We start from the raw sequence: 20795 nt of genomic DNA on the forward strand, positions 1-20795 counted from the left end.
CTGACCTAACTTTACGCCTTATCAGGTCCTGCAGAGTAAAGTTCTGTCCTAGTGTAAGTGGATGACCACCAAGGTAGAGAAGCCCCCGTTCTGGTTCCCTTTGAAGCTCCACATGCAAGGCTTCTGGTACAGAGTCAACGTCTGACAGCTGCAAGTGTTCTGGGCCCAAGAAGTGTTCCCCTCCCTCATCCACAGTCAAAGGCTTGGTAACAACCTGAAACAGAAGTTATCCACATTTACTTCAGTCCACTTTTCCACATAGGGCTGAGACAGGAATGACACAGCTGTTGATTTCACCTGTGGTGGCTGATTGTCCACTGGCAGTAGAGTAATATTAAAACAGAGCCCAGTTATTGTTTTGCCCAGATGGTTTGTCAAAGATAGAATAAACTGGATATGTCGAGGATAAGGGCCAATGTCCATGATGGGAGGCATGTAAGCCACTTTCATGAAGTTCACTGCATGCTAGAAAGAGTACAAGAGAAAAAAGCAGATGGCACATGCACTGATAAAATTGCTAAGAAGATAATGATTTACTTGTGTGAAGAGTCTGAGAACTGGTGTGTTGGAGTCTTTAGTAAATTTGGGTACGCTGTCGACCAGGAATAACTTCCCTGCATCTGGACCACTGTTAATTAAGAGAACAATCCTGTATGAATACTTCACACAGGATGCTTTCTGCTGATATATTTGTGAAGGTGAACATATATTTACCTGTAATGATCAGTATAGAAAGGTGGAGTTGTTATTGTATATGTAAGCTCATTGTCTGGTGACTCTTGGTCTACAAAATGAAGCTGTTGCCGTGTTATATGGACCACTTGTGTTTCTTTGATCACAAGATATCGAGTGGAACCAGGAACCTCCTTCGGTGGTTGGTCTGGAACTGATTCTATGTGCACCACTACCACCTAAAGGCAGACATCACCTTGTCAGCTACAAAATGTAAATTAATACAGTAACATTGTTTAAAAACAGAAATATTCTGAAGAAAGTTACATTTTACAATTTGCTAGACCACTGAATAAGCCAAAGTACAGTCCAGCTTATTTGGCCTGGATTGTACTTTATGGCCATTAACAAATTAGCAATCCTATTCTATTGATAAGGTGTGCTATACTTTAACATTTAACCCTTAGTTCTAAATTAATGGATGCATGGCTGTCTTGTGTGCTGTCCTGTGATGGACTGGTAACATGTCCATGGTGTACCCCACCGCTTTCCCAATGACCTTACAAGGACAAGTAGATCTAGACAAAGGATGGATAAAATAGAATGTTTTATTTGTCCATCAATGTGGAAAGTCTGTGAAAGTCATGTTTCTATGAACCTGACAGACTGAGAACTTGCACAGTAATATTAAATTTATTTTATCTAGACACTAGATAACCACAGTACCAGTGTGTCAAAGATGTCTTACTGTTACTCACTTGAGGTTCTGAAAGGTTAGGAGGATCATGGAAATCAGACAGCACAACCTCAAATGAGTCATCAATCGCCTCGTTCCCAAGGTGTCTGTAGTACATGATGGACTGTGAAAGATCCTTCTGGAGGAAGTGGCTGACAGGGTAGCCTGAATTAAAACCAAAACAAATGTGACATTAATAAGATTGGACGTCATGAGAACAGAAAAGAAAATAGTTTTTCTGACCTGTCAGCCCTGGTCCTGGGATTTTTATGACCTCTCCTGCCTGTGGGAGACGAGTAATGTTAAAGAGGATATTGTCATCACTGGAGTCCATGTCTGAAGCCTTGAGGGTGGAACCTCTGAGCAGAGTCGTCTGGCCCTCTGAGACCTCCACCAGCATGTTGGTTATGAGGAAAGGAGGGCTGTCATCTTTGGGAAGAATCTTAATGGGGAACTTATGTCGGGTCTGATGGTGGCCATCGGTGATTCGGAAAATGATGAAGTCCTTTGTGGAGTCACTGTCATCATGGTGATAACAGACAACACCTGCTCTTATGTCATTGATGGTAAACATGAAGCTCTTTCCACCTGGAATTTACATCAAATTAACAGATAACGGTGAATACATTTCAACAGTATAATTTTAGTGTTCCCTTTAATTTTGTGAGCAGTATATAGTACATCTTATACTGCAGAATGTAATTGTGTCCTTGTTTTTGCTGTGTTAGTACCTCTTACAGTTAGGTGTCCATGCTGGAGGCCATCCACAATGACGGCACGAACAATATTCAGGTTGTCATTATCCACGATTTGCAACTGGTCCCACATTATAGGACGAGACTGACCCTCCAGCAGAGTAAGACCTGCTCCAGAGAATATGATTGTTAAACTTTGAATTTTCAAGTTGCATATTGTAAATATTTACTGTAACACTAAAGTAGGAATTTTAATTTGTTGGCACCTTCCTCACTAATCCTGACCGTAAGGCCCAATGTGGCGGTCTTCTAAAAGGCACGGATAGCTGTTATCATATTGGGAGTTCTGATGATGCTTATCTCATTAAAACCAGTCACATTCACACAGTACTCTACATTCTAATAGATTTGTTTATAGAATAGTTAAACTGGTCACTGAGCATAACAATCAGTGAGTCACACAGGTTTTCGAAGATGCAATTGGATACTAAGAAACTGTGCCCAACTTCTGACGCAAATGAAAAGCCTCATTAGGTCTGTATTAAGAAAATGACACAACATTTGCCTCTCATCAAATATTTAGTCTGCATAAATAAGGAATGCTGTCTCCAAATTAAAACTTGCAACTTGAATTTAGTTCAAGTTGCAAGTTTCAAACTGCAACTTGAACTAAAGTTGCAGTTTGAAACTGCAACTTTCAAACTGTTGAATAAAATTGGAGACAATCAACAGTATAACACAGAACTATACTAAATAAAGACAGTAAGAGCATTTCCACATCCACTGTGTGAAGGGAACTCAAAGGATTGGCACTGAACATCTGTGTAAGAATAAGAAGACCATTAATCAGCGAGGGCAACATGAGGGAAATGATACAATGTGCAATGAAACATAAAGATTCATGTAATCTGATGAGTCCAGAAACCCGTTTCAAAGCATCACTGACATTTAGCATCGTTGAAAATACAAAACACAGCTGCAGTGGATGGAGGGTAAATCAGCCACTGGGTTTGGATGTACTCACCAACTGGAGCTGGCTTTCAAAGCGCGATCTGGAGAAGAATCGTTTCTGATGTTTATAAACTTGTTCCGATGCTTTAAAATTAACATCCATATTTTGACAGCTCCCTGCTTCTTGTTCAGCCCAGTAAATTCACACGAACTCATCAGTTTTTACCCAAAGCACAGGATTAATACTGTACGGATTATCCATCGTTGCACCTGGGGCAGAAGATCGCCCTGATCGGACACAGCTCCAGGTTCTGGTGGGACCGTAGAGCCGCTGTTAACAAGGCTAACGTTTTGAGAAGCGGAGAGGGACGGTGGTTCTGTTCCATGTCCAAAATGAGTTTAAAAAACCCTGTTAGCTTGGATATTTTCTTCATCACCTCTCTGTTGCGCTCTTCTTTTTCTTTTGTTCCTGCGCTTTGCTGTCATACTTTCTGTTGTCCGCCATCGTAAGAAATTACTCCCTGATGCTCCTCCCCAAAGCGTAAGACGCGTCAAATTTGGACCAATAATAATCAAGCATTCATGATGGACGTTTGCCAGAACAGATCAGACAGTTTTTCAACAACACAGTCAAAATCCTCTTAGGCAGTGATAAAATTAAGGCATTCTGACCTTATTCATTCACAAAAATACAAAGCATCTATGGGCCCCCCAAAGGACCGGGGCCCTGGGCTGGAGCCCCTGTAAGCCCATGCTAAAATCTGGGCTTGACTGGAGTCACATTACCGTCTAAACTGTTGAGACAGAAAACAAAATAATAATAATAGTTATAGACTATTAGTAACAGGAATCGGAGGGTGAAACAAGAGAAGAAGAGGTACAGTGATGCCAGCTATTAACTGCAATCTTACTCCCCTCATATTGGAGTAGGAAGGCCATAGTTCCGTGCATCCACCACCATACAAGAGACAATGGTGATAGATGTGCAAGGTTCACTACGGCCGGAATGCTTGGAACCAACAATAGTTTTGCAGCCTCTTTCTAGCTTACCAGATCTAACGGAACAAACCTATAGTGGTCCAAGCATCCCTTATTTCATCAGAAGAGACCCCAGTAACTTTGCTCATCTAAAGATTGCTTTAACTAATCTGTTACCCCCTGATAGGACAGAGCTGTTCAAATACCAGATTCTGGTAGAGCACCTCAAACTGGAAGAAGCCAAACTTATCGCAGATTCTTATTTGAACTCTGCTACACCATACTCAGACATCATGGAAGCTCTGAGTGGAAAGTTTAGCCAGCCACATCAGATGGCATTGAATAGGACTGCCAGTGTAATGGATGCTCCAGATGTTCACCGAGGTGAGTCAGTAGCATTTGAGAAGTTTGCTCTCCAAGTTCAGTCGGTCGTTGGGTTGCTCAGAACTTTGGCCCCAGATGGTGATGTTGAGCTAAAATATGGATCACATGAGCGTACAATACTCCTGCCCTCTGCTGCCCAGAAGCGTGGCCTGCAGGGAACCCCAGAGACTCTGAATTTGAGAACTATAAGGCAGAATATTCAAACCCTGAAAAGGTGCCTCAGTTTCCTTCCATAGATTTCCTTCCTTCAGCAGTCGCAGCCACTTTGCTCTGAATGGAGCCTTTACTGTTGATCGCCTGGTCCTGGCAGAACCACAGCTGACAGAGAGTCATGGTTCATCCCTCATCATATAGTGAGCCATAACAAGAACAGTCCTGTGTTCATCTGCTCTCACCAGCATCAAGGTCTCAACCTCAACAACTTCTTACTACCTGAACCCACCCTTGATGGGGTTCAGCTACGGTTCCATGAACATGCCATTGCCATCAGTGGTGACATCAAAGGTATGTTTCACCAAGTTCGCCTCCTACCAGAAGATAGATCCCTCCTGAGGTTTCTTAGGCGGGACCAGGTCAAAGATTGACAACTGGGCATCTATTAATGATAGGTGCTCCCCTTTGGCACTACTTGTAGTCCTTGCTGTGCCACCTATGCCCTCCAGTGGCACATCACCAATCACAGTCAAGAAGGAGAAGATGTTTTCTGTGGAGTGGTGTTTCTACGTTGACAATTGTTTACAAGCCTACCATCTGCAGAGGAGGCAAGAGCCCTAGTTGAGAAGCTAAGAGCATTGCTCCTTTCAGAAGGATTTGACCTTTGTCAGTGGGCAAGTAAAACAGAGAAGCTCATCAGTCACCTACCAAGTGAAGCTCATTCCCCCACTACAGAGCTTTGCCTGGCACAAAATAAGTGTGACCCCTATGAAAGCACACTTGGGCTCAGTTAGAACATTCACAGAGATCTCATAGGCTACAAACACAGGTCCCTCAACTATGGATCTTTGACCATGAGGAACATCTACAAAGTTCTTGCATCCCAGTACAATCCCCTGGGTTACATCCTGCCATACATGACCCGTGCCAAAGTACTGGTTCATCACCTATGGGAGAAACATCAGGACTGGGATGAAGCGCTATCTCCGCCCGACCTACAGCAATTGTGGCAGCAATGGGAAGGTGAACTTCATCTACTGCCCCAAATTACCATAGCTAGACACTAAACCCCAGCAGTTGATGAGGCTTTGGTCACCAACAGAGAAATACATATCTTCTGTGATGCCTCGGAACAAGTTTATGGGTCAGTTGCATACCCCAGGACCAAGGATAGCCAGGGTCAAGTCCACCTATCCTTCCTCCTGGCCCACTCCTAGCCGACAACTGTCCATAGCCTGGTTGGAGTTCTCTGATCTAACAGGAGCCCAGTTAGCTAAACTTTTAAATGCAGAGCTCACCCTGAAGATCGACACTACCACCTTGTGAACAGATTCCACCACATTGTTAAGGTGGATACTTTCGGGCTCATGTCACTACAAAGCATTTGTGAGCACCCGAGTGGCAGAGGTTGAAGACCTAACTGATCCACAATCTTGGCATTATGTAGATTCAGCCAACAACCCAGCTGATGACATCCCTTGGGGTAAGACCTTATAGGCGTAGTCTGAGCCAAACAGATGGAATCAAGGCCCCTCTTTCTATTCCAAACCCAGGTCCACTAGCCTAGTACACCAATGATTCCACTTGAAGAGGAACCCTCAGAACTACAAAAATAAGTCTTTTGTGGTACAGCTACCACATTACCAAACCCAGAATATGAGACCTACAAAGACTGGCATGAACTGCTTATAGTCCACTGCTCAAAACCTACAAGCTGCAGTCGGGAAGGATTCAAGTTCGACTGCTGAAGACTATCGCAAGGCAGAGAGGCAAATTGTCAATAAGATACAGAACGATAGCCGCTGGCGCCGCTCACAGGCACTGTCACTGCAGACCATTTCTGGTTCAGATTTATGAGGGAGTATCTTCCCAATTTGCAAGTCAGACAAAAATGGCAAACTACCCAAGTTGACCTGGTTGAGAATACTGTGGTGATGCTCATGGGTACTCAACTTGCCAGAGCAATCGGGCGAGGGACGAAGGTGTATCCAAGTGCTGATGGCCGCATTAGATCTGCAGATGTTCAAGTGAAGGACAGAGTCTACACCCGAACAGTGGCAAGGATGATTGTTCTTCCTGCAGTGCAGGAGTCGAACAGCCACATTTCATCATCAGAGACTTAGATTGTTGCTTTTTTCCTGGAACAAATATACCTTGTACATTTGGGGGCGGCTGTTATATCCAGAGTGGAATCACATTTGTTGAAGCTTTAAATGTGTATTTTATAAAGGCTCAGACTGCCTTCGGACATTAATACAAGATACCAAACTATGCTGGGCGCAGTGTCGCCCAGCATATTGTTTTTCTGTGTTTATTTCTGAGTTTTCGGTGTCCTCGAGTCTCTTCGTTGTCCTGTCTCCCCTCGATTACTCCCAGGTGTGTCTCGTTCCCTGATTACCTCCTGTGTATTTAGTGTCACCTGTGTGTCTGTGTCTTTGTCGGGTCCTCGTCTCATTTGGCTTCTAGTCTGTCGTCTGCGTAACCAGTCCGTCATCTCGTCCGTTGTGTAAACGGTTGCTACCGGCGTCGAGCCCTGGCTTCCACTCGGCCGTGCTGCCCGTTGTTTTGGACCATGTTGGACTGTGTTAATCTGGACATTCATCATTAAAATCATTTATTTATCGCATCCTGGGTCTACAGCGTCTGCCTCACCGCCTCTACACTGCACTTCTTGACAAGCAGATAGTTTTGAGCCTGAGAGGATAAACTCTGCCACCTAGTGGTAAACTTTCTCACCACTTTTAGAGGCTGCAGAGTGCAGAGTAACGTATCCCCACGAGTGGAAAGGCGTGCAGCTGATGCCTACGGTTTCTATTGTTGATGTGCATTACTGACGTATTGTAAGTAATTCTTTATTTGTTTGTTGTATTAGAGTAATTTTTGGGGGAGTTTCCGCTTGTGTTGGGTGTTGACACTGATATGTATTAGTCTGTTGTGGCACTTTGTGTTATATAAGTATTTATTCTGTAAATTGATATGGACTTATTTCTGTTGTACTTTAGATCACACATCCCCATCTTCATCTGCTACATGGCTGTACTGCTGCTCTGTCTACTCAAAGATTGAGAAAGGAAATCCATATTCTGTTTATGTCCTGATCGACATTCAGTGGTGAGTAAACTGCCTTGCAGTATTCAGTAGATCCTCATCTACAGTTTAGATCATACCATCAGTCATTTTGTTTCCTGTACCTTTTTTCTTTTGCATCTTGTCATACCCTGAAGTCTATTCCACCTCTTAAAGCGCACGAGATGATGTACCTTCTGGACAGGTTGCCAAAACATCCCAGAGTAAAACAATTAACACCTTTTGCAAACACTCACTACCACGTAGAGTTTTAGAGTTACCAACTGACTTAAATATGTCTTTGAACTATGGACTCCCACTCCACTCTTGCACAAGGAAAAACATCCAATCCCACCCAAAAATAGCCCTAGGGCAGATTTGAAACAGCAACCTTTTTACAGGGTTACAATGCTACCAAATGTCAAACCAAAAGATTCAAAAGAATTCTAGTAATCAGAACATGCTAACATACCCATATTCCAAGACACTCTTGGCGCATCTGTGTCTGCATTCCTTACAGATGTGTGGATAGTTACTGGTGAGCTATTCACAAAGAAGAAATCATAAACTTCAATTTCCACCTGGAAGGAAAGAAGCAAGTTTCTGATGACAAAACAGGAGGTTGTAATGCAAAGAATTATGATAAGAATCAGTTCTACCTCATAATTTCTTCGTTGGGTATGTGAAGAATTTGGGGGTTGAAATGCTATAAGCATGTCATTTAGATCAAGCCATGTAAAGGAGGAGACTGGACAAGTGTGATCAGATAGATGGGTGATAAAGCCTTCCTCAGGGTGCTTAGTGATGTTAAAAACCAGAAGTTGTTTTGGAGTTTCCTCGTCTTCAGCATCCAGTGTTGCAATGGAGAGGGGAGTGAGAATAAACTGGTCGACCTCCAAGATAAACATGGACATGAAAGATGGTTTGGGAGGCTGGTTGGGCATTCCTCCAGCTATCCTGACTGGAATCCAGCCCTGCTCAGACTACAGAAACATCATGTTTAGACCTCTTACAACTTTCGAACAAAGAAAATAAATGTGAATGATTCTCATGTATTTAAAATGTTTATGAAAAACACTAGAGTTGCTATAAATCCTTCCCAACACTGTCAGGTTGGGCTCCCAGATTACCTGATATATGCTGCCACTCCTGGTGTCCTTAAGGTCCAGCCTGATTGCAATATAATCGACATCTGGAGAGGGTGGATCTATGTGTTGATACTTTATGCCCATCAGGAGGAAGTCATCACATGGAACTTTATTGACTGTCACTAGCTTCAGGTGCTTAAGGCAATCTTCAGATGCACACATTGCTCTGGCTTTATCATCTGAATATAGAGACATAACAAAAAAGTTACCCATAAAACAACCACTCTAAACTCACCTTCCCTGCTGGCCCCCCATCCTTATGATGTCTATATATTTATTTATGTCCAGAGGTTTTATCCAACACCACATCTTGTTTGCAAAATAGCTCAAAGTCAGTCAGCTTGGATGAGGCTCAACATTTAAAGTGAACATACAGTAATTGTAAAAAAAAATAAAGGTAACTACTTCACGGATTTCGCCTATCACGGGTTCTTTTTGGAATGCAACCCCCTCGAAAAACGAGGGTTCACTGTACCAAAGCAAGAACTCTGGAGTTCTGCATCTTTAGTATCTCCTCTGTCTGCTGGACATGTTTGCTTCAGTCTTCCCTCTTTCATGCTATAGTGAATAATAGCAAAAAAACTTTTAAACCTATTAAACTAATTTAAAGAGCATGTAGTGACTTTCTATACACATAAGCACATATTACAATCAGTAGCCCCCTCTATTGACTACTGAATATCCTCTATACCCACGCACAGAGAACTTTAATTTCGTTGAAGTTCTTTTTTCCTTTTTGTGTTTCATTTTTAGCTTTTTTTAGTTGTTAACATTTTAGTATTCAGTCTTGTAAAAAATCAGAATATGAGTTAGTCATTAGTTTTGTGGCCGGGCTGTGAAGCACTAAACTAAGAAAGCAAATGTTTGGAACCACACATTTAACCACACATTTCTAAAAACTACACATTCCTGAGACAGATTGTTTCTTTGTCAGGGCTTTTCTTAAAGTTGTGGAATGGCTTTCAAAGTTCACCTAGTTGCTGACGTAGGTAGATAAAACTTTCTGGCTCGTCGCCTCTCTTGATGGCTCTCTCTGGGTCTCCAGTGACGAGTTTGCCGTGGGCAGGAAGGTGGTCTTCCTGGGGACTGAGGTGGATGTTGCATTCCAGACTAGGTTTTCTTTCATAGTGGAAGGAAACCACATTGCCGTCAATAGCATTGGAGAGGCCATACAATTCAGAGACCTGAAGGAATTTGGGACCCATATTAATGATGTTGCATTCAGGCGCTATGATGTCCACAAGGAGGGTAAACGACTCCATGTATGTGTTTGTCTCTGTGAAGCTGGTCAGGAACAAGAAAGCATAAAAAGACAACAGCAGAATATTAAAATAACACATTTCCATGTAAACCTTACAAACATTTCTGAATCTGTTTGGAGAAGTTTGTGTTCCCCTAAACATTTATGGACACATTTTATGTTAATTCCTTTATGCTGAATCTGTTACCTATACAGGCGTAGCTTGACGGTATCTTCTTTTAACAAGGGACAGCCATTATGGACATACTTTACTTCATCAGACAGATAATGGCAGTCAAACACCTAAAGTAAACAAAGAAACTTTATATGAAATGCATATTTAGCTCAAAGGTAAGAGACTTTGGTTGATTATTTCTCTTGTGTAACAATGGTTCTTGGCATAACTCATACTGTTGGAAGGAATGATGAAGTACCTTTAAAGGGCCCCACATTTTTAAACAAAATACATTACTAGGCCGAGCAGCAGTCTGGGTTCCACCTCTGCCCCTTGTTTTCCTGTGTGTAGATATCATTTTATGGTGTGGTGGCCCCTACGCCCCTCTGTGAAGTCTGGATTCAGTCAAGTGCACATAAGGGTTCGTGTGCACAGTTTTCCAAGCGTGCAAAAATGTGAGAATTGGCACAGTAAGCTTCTGTGTCGTAACTTTGACATCTAAAATGGCGGTACTGGTCGCTGTTTAGGCATTTGTGCTACTAAAAAGTACAACAAAACGGATTATTTTAAATGTACAGTAAAAGTATTGAAGCGATTTTGTGTAATTCTGTGTTTTAGTTCTTTTGGGGTCCATATAGTTATGTGTATTTGTTATAAGTTCACATTGTGATCCTTATTGTTATGTGTAGAGTGTTATCGGCTTTCCCCGTCTGACTCTGCTGACCCCCACTCACATGTGATAGGCCTGTCATGTGATTATTTAATTGTTTTGGGGCACAATAATTACATTTGATACAGCTGATTCTGATAAATCGTTTTCATTGATGAACACACACACATACCTTTAAAGTGATGCATTCATGAACATATTAACACAATTTCATAATTCAATGTGCATTTGCTATTTCAAGATATGAATTAAAAAACGTAACGTAAAAGCAGTGGGTCCACTTTGTACAGTAAAACCGTTTAAACTAGTCCACGCAGCACGTTTTCTCCACTGCCACTGTCAAGATGGCGGTGACGTAATAGGACTCTGCCTATACGTATTCTTGCCTATTGTCCAATCAGCGATTTGTTAGGTCTCCAACTGGGACATACCCTTTCCGTTTTGTTAATGTTGTAGTGCTTTCGTTAATGTTGTAGTGCTTTCGTAATTTGTAATTGTGCTTCGTTAATGTTGTAGTGCTTTTGTAATTGTGCTTTCAATTTGCTGAAGTGGTTTGCACCTCAGGCCCACCGTAGAAATAGCAGCTCACACTTATTCAATTTAACCCTGGTCAGCGGGACTACATCTGCAGTGTTGGTGTCATTATAGTATTTTTGCTTTCCTAAGTCATTGTTGGAGATATTTGTTGGAGATATGTGTTTTGTTATGACTTGTTGAATACAAAGATTCTATATAATCACGCATGTTCGGTAGAGTGGAACAAAATTTATTTCAATACTTTACTTTTGAAAACTAATTTATTCTATTTTTTTGCGACAGACAGCTTGCTCTGTGAACTTTGCCATATTTCCAAGATGGCAAAAAATACACATTAAAATGTACTACTAATATTCAAATGAACAGTCTGCCATTTGACTAATTAGAGACATGTTTTTTTTACTCATAAAACCATCTCTTTTAGGCAGGTAAAAGTTAGCTTGGCATAAAGTGGAACTAATGTGTCAACAAAGATCAAGTTAAGGACAAATATATGGCATATATAAAAAAAACTTTTAAATGCCTGATGCTACAGTTGAAAAATAAAAAGACTAATGGAACTAAAATGCTCTTTTTAAAAGAAATGAATGCTGTGACCAAAAATGTTACAAGAGATTAATCAGTTTTCTTCCCTGAGAAGAAAAAAATTGTTTAAAAATCATGATAATCTCTAAATAAGAAAATATTTTTCTATTCCACTCCCACAAAACAAGATATTAATTTCATAACTATGTATAAAGTTTTCCCTATAATGACTTTCTGCAAAAGAAATTCAAAAGAAATATTGATTCCTGTGCGTTTTGTGACTGAGAATTTGAGACAATACCCCTATTTTCAGTTGTAACTTCATTCATGTTTTTAGAACGATTTTCCAAAGTGGATATTACACAAGAAATCTATTCCTTCTTTAAGTTTTAATATAATAAAATTTGGTCATCTAACAGGGCTTTTTTTTTTATTTAAGAGTGCTTAAACGATGCAACGTCACAAAAGCCCAATCTTTATACCAATATGTTAATATCTTATTTCAAGATTTGAAATTTGTCTTGCATTTGTGATATTTTGTTTTACTTTCCTCACAGTTTGTGACTTTTCTTTTTTAATTCTTTTTTCTGCTCTGTTTATCATATCAAACTTTTTTTTACTACTAATGTGTGCTTGTCATACTATTTTCTTTTAATTTGCTATAAAGACTGGAAAAAACAACAAAACATTGCCATGAATCCCCCTTTTAACTCAAAATGTCACATGCAGCAATGAATTGTGAGCAATACACTTTGCTGAAGTCTGTAAAATTGCAAACTTCAGGTAAGGGCGAAAATAGTACCCAAAATGGGCGGGGCAAAGGGTGGATGTGGAGAATGTGGGACACACTATGCACTCAAACCCTTCAAGTTATGTGTTATTTAAATTATAAAGAAAGAGTTAGAGAGCTGAATATAATTGAAATATTGGCTACCTTCAACAGAAATTAGGGGTACTTCTATGAAAGCAATGTAGCCAGTTTAGCTAGTTTTGATTTAAGGCATAACGAGGCAATTTATCATGATTCAGTCAAAGTAATAAAATAACAATCTGCAGTCTGATTTTTATTGTTAAGGTCTTTCTTCCATTTCAGCAGTGAAAGTAAATAAAATGTCTTTTGCTTTAAGTATTTACTTACTGGAGGGTTTGTTTGTGCTGCAGAGCCACAGTTAACAGCTCCTCACTTCAGTGGCTCTACGTAGGAGCCTGTGCAGTTCAGCGCTGCTGTTGCTCCTCCTACACATTGGACTGAACCATTGTTCCAGGGTTTATACAGGAATCCTAGACTTGAATTTACTAGCTTTAACTACCTGTTTTTACTACCTCTAGAATATTTTTACTACCAACACAAAATCGAGCAGAAGTCTCTTTTTGGGGAGCAGTGAATTCTACGGATGCACCGATTTATCGACCAGTTCATTTATCTGCACTGATTTCCTTAATTTTGTGAATTTGTGAGATATTTACATGTGAAGCCAATCTTATCTCTCTCAGCAAAGGTCTGAAAATCAGCCACTGTCCTCTTCTGCTCTAGAGAGAGTGAGGGTTGACTGATAGATTGGCCCACCAGGTCATGTCTGCACGGTTGCAGTTAACAATAGTCACCCCACTGTTGCCAAAAGCAATTTTTATTGACATTTCTGACAAAAAAAAATGGTATAGATCAAAATCGGAATTGGCAGGTCAGAGTTTTTAAAGATCGGTAATCAGTGATCGGCCAGAAAACTACAATCAGTGCACCACTAGTGATTTCACAGCACCATGTAACATGATGGCTTAGGTAAGACAAAACTTTATCCCACTTACTGGGGGATAAAGGTGTAACTGTGACTTTATCTTGACCAAGATCTCACATCTAAACATTCCGAAAGAATTTCCAGAAGACTGAGGATATTTTCTAAGAATATAAACAAAATGCTATGACATACACATTTCACAAGCCGATGTTTTATTCTCAATAAATCAATAATATTGGTTCATAACTAATTGTCGACACAAGTTAAAAAACATTGTATTATGTTAATGTGCAGCGGAATTTGGTGTTTCAGTTTAGTTTAAAAAAAGGTGATCCACACACTAACTCAGACAGATCACCAGTAGAGTAGATGTTTAAGCTAATCAACCACCGCTGAGTTCAGACAATCACTTATTAATAACCGCAAAATAAACACCAGGTCTGAAAACATAAACAGACTGAGTGTTCTGTTTTTTGAGTGGGAAACATTTGCGTGTTTGTTGGTGTGGAATCCAGATAGGTAAGGTGGCGCTGTTGTCAGTTGCTATGGCAACGAGTCTGCGTGAGGCATAGCTGACACAGAGAGCAAGTAAAAAAGTGGTTTGGAGTTGTTCTTTAACGGTGTTTCTGCGTTATTCGGGCCTGCCATAGCATTACATAGGGAATGTCGGTTTATTGGTATCAAAGTCGGTCATGACATCACACCGAAAAATGTTTTTGAAATTTCTCTAGGGCTGACGGTTTTCTGTCAAGGTGCTTCAGAGCGAAGTCATGTGACAGAGTAACCTCAGGCTCCCACCCATTTATTTCTGAAAAATTTCAGAGCTCGGCGCACAACATCTCTCTCTCATCGCTGCTATTTCTGTGAGTGAGGCACAGATATGAATCACGGTACTATCGGAGACGAGAAATGGCCCTCTCATATGCTTCAAACGGTTTTTGGATCAGCCTTACGGATCCTGAATGGGAAGGAGATATTCAGACTGCTTTTTCCAGAAAAACTGACTGGGTGTCTCACAAAGATAGAATTCTTTCTCCACCTTTCTGTCTCACACACCCACAAACACACACACACACACACACGCCAGTTAGCAGAGGTTTAATAACTATGGCAACAGAACACAGAGAAAGGCAGAGCTTTTCTCTGTGCGACTACAAAGACGCCATCTCTGTAGTTCTAACTATGGCGGAACACTTTGTTAATACAGAGGGCAGAACAGAATGTCAGAACTACAAACATGGTGGAACACTCAATTATAGACCCTTTTCACATGACGTCAGACAACGGCCGTTATGACTCAATGCAGTGCATCTTTAGTTCTGGTGTGTGGAGTTTACGCAGTTTCCGGACTCTAAAGCATCTGCCACAAGCACGATTTGAAGATATATCACCATTTGCAAACAAATTTTCTTTATCAACATAATCTAAACTGGACAAATTCTTCTCTGAATGATACCTGTTTTACTATGAAGGTACGTGTTTTGTTTTTTTCTAGCTGTTAGTTGATATGCTAGGATAGCAATAGTAATTTGTCTAATCTTAATCAGATTCATATAGCTGGGGTTGTCACCTGTCATGTCCAATGAATGATCGTAAATATCCCGTATTACCCCCCTCCCCTCCCTACGTCATAGGCTAGTTTCACCACCCGCTCAGTAGCGACATTACCCCTAGTCTCAAGTCCAAAACTTGACAGTTATGCCACACACCCGCTACTCCACCACGTCCTGAGATGTCAAACTCTTGTTAAGATAGAGACATGAGTAGGAAGACGCTCATCCCAGGCTGAACAGCTCTGGTGAGGATGAAAGGCGCACGGTAAGCTGTCTGATATCTGGAGGTAAACATTTCATGGTATTCATTGAACAATACCATGAAATGTTCTCCGAAAAAAAAAGAGTGTATATATATATATGTCTAAATTACACAACAGACCAGCGGCACCTCATACTGTGAGTCACATGACTCAGGCTGTAGTGTGCTGTGTAGTTCTGAAAGATGACAACTCCAGTAAAGTATATAGATAATTTTTGCAACCTCATTTCTTGTGTTAGCTACAAAATTCTGAGTACGATAGAAGTCAGTAATGTTAATGAAATGTTTCCCCAAACAGTTGAGGGAGAGGTGTCAGTGAGAGGATGACAGGTCAATGAATAAAATAGGGAAGCTCATTAACTTCACATTTCTTCAATGAATATTTATCAAATATTATGATTAGAGGGTAAAGTTTATTTTACTTTTTTTGCTGTGGTTGTAGACTTGGAAGTAGAAAATTGATGACAACATATGAATAACGATTTTTATATCCCTTTAACATATAGCGCTTAAGTCAATATTTAAAGTGCTTTTCTAAACAACAGTGTTGGAAGATGTCAGTGATTTTACATTAATCTAGAAAGTGAACCTTTTAACGTTACAGCACTAACAGGCAGAGGTGTATATTTTACTTAACTGTGGCTAATGCTGCTGCTAGCTGGCATACTCTCCAATCGGAGGCTGTTTCTTTTTTTTTGTCTCCCCTCCACAGGGTCTTTTGTGGGCTCTAGTGTCCCTTATATGAAAATAGGCTGACAGGAAAGGGGGAAGGGGAGGAGGGAACCTGCACCCGGCAAATATCGCCGGGTGCGGGAATCGAACCTGCGACTGGCTTTCGAGGACTCAAGGCCTCCAAACGTGGGTCGTGCTATCCCCTACGCCACCACAGCACTCTCGGCTGTTTCTTTTATACGCAGTTAGAGAATGGTGAATTTACAATGACTAATAACGGCTATCTAACAAGTAGATACTGTTTTATTAAAGTTAATACAGAAAGTGAACCTCTAAACGTTACAGCACTGACAGATAGCGGTGTATATTTTTCCTAACTGTGGCTAAAGCTGCTGCTAACTGGCTTACTTTCCGATCGGAGGCTGTTTCCTGTTTCCTTTATTTACCATTGGAGAATGGTTAAATTGACAATGACTGATAACGGCTATCTAACACTTAAATGTTGTTGTTATTAACCTTACCTTTAATTATAGCCTTAAGATAATGAGTATTCATGAATTTTTCAGTCAGGTTTCCCGAGGCAAAATCACACCGGAATTAAAGATACCCTGCTTCAAGTCATAACGGCCGTTATCTGAAAAGGGTCTTTTGGCAGAAGCTACAGCCTTCAGACACCGGCCTCCTCATTGGCAGGAGGCAATGCATACAATAAAGTGAAAAGAGGAGGCAAGGAAATGTAAAAATAGCAATGTAGCATTGCATAAGGACAAGGAAAAACAAAATACATACATTTCTCGATGAAAAGGGAAAAAAAATTATATATATATATATATATATATATATATATACAGTACAGACCAAAAGTTTGGACACACCATTTAATTCAATGATTTTACTTTATTTTCATGACTATTGACATTGTAGATTCACACTGAAGGCATCAAAACTATGAATAACACATGTGGAAATATGCACTAAACAAAAAAGTGTAAAACAACTGAAAATACACCTTATATTCTAGTTTCTTCAAAGTAGCAACCTTTAGCTGTGATTACTGCTTTGCACACACTCTGCATTTTCTGGATGAGCTTCAAGAGGTAGTCACCTGAAATGGTTTTCACTTCATAGGTGTGCCCTGTCAGGTTAATAAGTGGGATTTATTGCCTTATAAATAGTCATGAAAATAAAGAAAACCCATTGAATTAGAAAGTGTGTCCAAACTTTTGGTCTGTACTGTATATATGCAATTATTTCTAATTGTGTCAGTTTTGGTCATCCAATTAATATGTTTGGTTTAAAAATGTACCCTATAGGGAAAATGATCAAACCTTTCATCATGAGTTATTGCCAAGAAGTTATTGCCATACAAGACACATTGATTTGTGTCATTAGATGGGGGCGTGTCAGGTAAGGAGTCAGTCTTGTGTATTTAATTCAGGTTTGTTGTTGATGAGACACATTTTCAATGCCATTGCAAGTAAGTCAGGTTTTATTCACCTCTTGAAAATACAAGTTGCCAATTAGCCTCTTTAAAACTAAAACTGAAATACTTGTCAGTTTATACAGTTAATAATGATAATAATAGATAGTCAAACCTCAGAGAAGAGCAGTGTGGTTTTTGTCCTGGTTGTGCAACACTGGACCAGATCTACTCCCTCAGCAGGGTCCTGAAGTGTACCTGGGAGTTCGCCCAACCGGTTTATATGTACTTTGTGTACGCGTAATCACATTCCTCTACGGGGGTGTTTTTAAAACGCAATTCAGAAAGCCAGACAGCGCAAGAGAGGGCGTGAGGGTCCTTTAAGGACAGAGGGTCCGTTAAGGACAGAATTTCTAGGCGCAGCAAAGGTGTTGAGATTTGTTATGGTGGCCTTAGGATCGCGTCTCTGCTTTTTGCGGATGATGTGGTCCTATTGACCTCATCTAGTCGTGATCTATAGCTTTCACTGGAGTGGTTCACAGCCGAGTGTGAAGCAGAAGGTCATCGAAGGAATCTTCTATTTAACCCCCGCCTCTATCCCCCCTTGTCATGGCAAGGATAGAATATTTTTAGGCAGGATATTTTTATACCTGATAGTCTGGTTGGCCATTTCTCCCACTAGTGCTAGCCCCTTAAATGGAGGCATCCCATCCGTGGGACAAATCTACGGGAGGAGAGGGGGGGTGTAGACGGAGGGGATAAGCAGGGTTAGCGTACCGTTAGAGGGGGGCGGGGGGTGGTAGCATATCTCAAGAGGGGGGAGGAGGTCTGACTGTACATAACCACCTCCGTCTCTCCCCCCTCTGACGGTTGCGGCAACCTGCTAAAAGTTTCCCGTACTCTCAAATCCAAAACAGATATGCAATTTTATTTATACAATTATAAGTAATTTCCACAATCAGTAATAATGTGTCTACCAGAGGATTCCTCTGGTCATTATCTTTAATTAGAGCCCTCATTGATGACTGTATGTTGAAGCACTGAGGAGTTACAGTCATTAGAAGTTTGTATATCAGGTTGTATATCATTCAGAATGGCACACTTGGACACCTGTACATCCTCAAAAATAAACATGTCCAAATTGAAATTTCTTTTTGTGCTATTTTGATAAATCTTGAAATCCACAAGCAGAATACATTATACTACAAATTTATTGTATGTTCCAGTCCATACATTCAACACTCAATGTGCATTTACAAGAAATAAAAATTAAAAATCTGGTGAAGCAATATTTTTCCATTTGTTTTGTCTCACAAACATAATAGCTACAAACTACTTACAGTTAAAATATTTTTGACTGCAAAAATAGAGAATTTAGCTTGTCATCTTCATAAAGAGACCAAGCTTTTGCCTGTACCCCAAATTGTTCAAGAACAGCAGCTGATTTAATTTGGGTATACCTTTTTAGGCGTTTTTGGTGATTTTGGTACTGCCAGTTAAGGGGCTAGACTCGTATTTGTTTTGTTTGCATTTACCCAGAATGCCCTGTGCTATCATTCGCTTTCTGCTTTTGCAGCGGCCCCCAGGCCACTTGGCATTCACATGCACTCGAACTGCAGAAGAGTTCACTTCAACCTAAACTGTGACCTGGGTTTGTAGGGGAACACCTTTACAAATGAAACTCACTTTCTAGGTAAACAAACTGGAGTTTGATTAAAGCAGACAAAACAGCATTGCTGTGAATGCACCCCTGGATTCTCTGCAGTGGCATTGAAAACTTACTGGGAAAAAAAAAGTTTCACTGTCTAATGCACAGGTGTCAAACTCCAGTCCTGGAGGGAGACTGTCCTGCAACGTTTAGATGTGCTTCTGCTGCACCACATCTGAATAGAATAATTAGGTCATAAGGCTCTGGAGAACTGATCTACACAAGAAAGAGGTAATTAAGCCATTTCATTCCAGTGTTTTGTACCTGTGGCACATCTAAAAACTGCAGGACACCGGCCCTTGAGGACTGGAGTTTGACACTCCTGGTCTAATGTGTGCATCATCATAAGTTATTCAATGTCACTTTTTTTTTTCAGTGACATTTTATTTTTCAATGTCAAATCAGTGTCAGATGTCACAGTTTTAGCTCCGTATGCATGAGGAACCATGGAAAGCTGACACATACAGTACAGACCAAAAGTTTGGACACACCTTCTAATTCAATGGGTTTTCTTTATTTTCATGACTATTTAAAAGGCAAGAAATCCCACTTATTAACCTGACAGGGCACACCTATGAAGTGAAAACCATTTCAGGTGACTACCTGTTGAAGCTCATCCAGAAAATGCAGAGTGTGTGCAAAGCAGTAATCACAGCTAAAGGTTGCTACTTTGAAGAAACTAGAATATAAGGTGTATTTTCAGTTGTTTTACACTTTTTTGTTTAGTGCATATTTCCACATGTGTTATTCATAGTTTTGATGCCTTCAGTGTGAATCTACAATGTCAATAGTCATGAAAATAAAGTAAAATCATTGAATTAAATGGTGTGTCCAAACTTTTGGTCTGTACTGTCCATGAGATGATTGGTACCCCAACCCTGAGCCTTTGATATATCAAGTTTTAGACAGATATATCAAAGGCTGGTCCAGCTGGTGATATAGGCTGGTGCAGTGACAACTTGAAGAACCTGTTGTTCAAATTGTTTTAGTCCCGGTAAAAAGAATTAGCATTTTTTTTATCTTGTACATGAGGGTTCCATTACCTGTGGAACAAGTTTTCCCACTCTTTGAGTTATGGGCTCATTTAATACTACTTCCACCTTGCATACATCCTTCTTAGCAGGAACATGGAACTGCAGATCCCCTTCCTGAAGGTAGATTGACTGACCTCGTTTCACCTTTAAACCTTTATTGACTTTTATTAGCGAACAAAGAGATGAGCAGGTCAGTAAAAGCAGAAGCACCACAAGCAAGGACAAGGCCAGTGTGTGACCTGGAAAACCCATCGCTTTCAGTCCCAAGGCGTTATAGGAAGGATATCTAGCAGCCTCCAGATGGAAGCTGTGTCTCTGTCACCAACACACGCCAGTCAAAGTTTGTCTGGGATTCACTCAACTTTACGTTTGACAGCATGACAAGCTGCGCCTTTTAGTGGGTCACATGGTCAGTCAGGATCTGTGGAAAACACAACATTTCAGGCTAAGGCATTTCATAAACAAGCAAAAAACTATTCA

The 20795-nt window shown here is 40.5% G+C and overlaps 1 protein-coding gene across 8 annotated transcripts in view; it reads right to left on the reverse strand.

The window, feature by feature from the left end:
* Positions 1-20795, reverse strand: part of frem1a (Fras1 related extracellular matrix 1a) — a 73014-nt gene that overhangs the window by 44871 nt on the left and 7348 nt on the right. For 5 of the 8 annotated variants that reach the window (XM_032583179.1, XM_032583183.1, XM_032583184.1 and 2 more), the window contains exons 2-14: positions 20325-20736; positions 10232-10326; positions 9757-10067; positions 8766-8962; positions 8295-8618; positions 8108-8216; positions 2140-2271; positions 1652-1996; positions 1431-1573; positions 715-911; positions 538-628; positions 298-465; positions 6-214 (exon numbers count right to left, since the gene is read on the reverse strand). In XM_032583179.1, coding sequence (XP_032439070.1) covers positions 6-214; positions 298-465; positions 538-628; positions 715-911; positions 1431-1573; positions 1652-1996; positions 2140-2271; positions 8108-8216; positions 8295-8618; positions 8766-8962; positions 9757-10067; positions 10232-10326; positions 20325-20567 — 2564 coding nt within the window. In that variant the 5' untranslated portion in view covers positions 20568-20736. Of the gene's footprint in view, positions 1-5; positions 215-297; positions 466-537; positions 629-714; positions 912-1430; positions 1574-1651; positions 1997-2139; positions 2272-8107; positions 8217-8294; positions 8619-8765; positions 8963-9756; positions 10068-10231; positions 10327-16561; positions 16610-20324; positions 20737-20795 lie in introns of those variants that run through there. The other 3 variants (XM_032583180.1, XM_032583182.1, XR_004341871.1) reach the window with 3 other exon arrangements.

Source organism: Xiphophorus hellerii, chromosome 14, assembly GCF_003331165.1.
Source record: "Xiphophorus hellerii strain 12219 chromosome 14, Xiphophorus_hellerii-4.1, whole genome shotgun sequence".
Classification (NCBI taxonomy): Eukaryota; Metazoa; Chordata; class Actinopteri; order Cyprinodontiformes; family Poeciliidae; genus Xiphophorus; species Xiphophorus hellerii.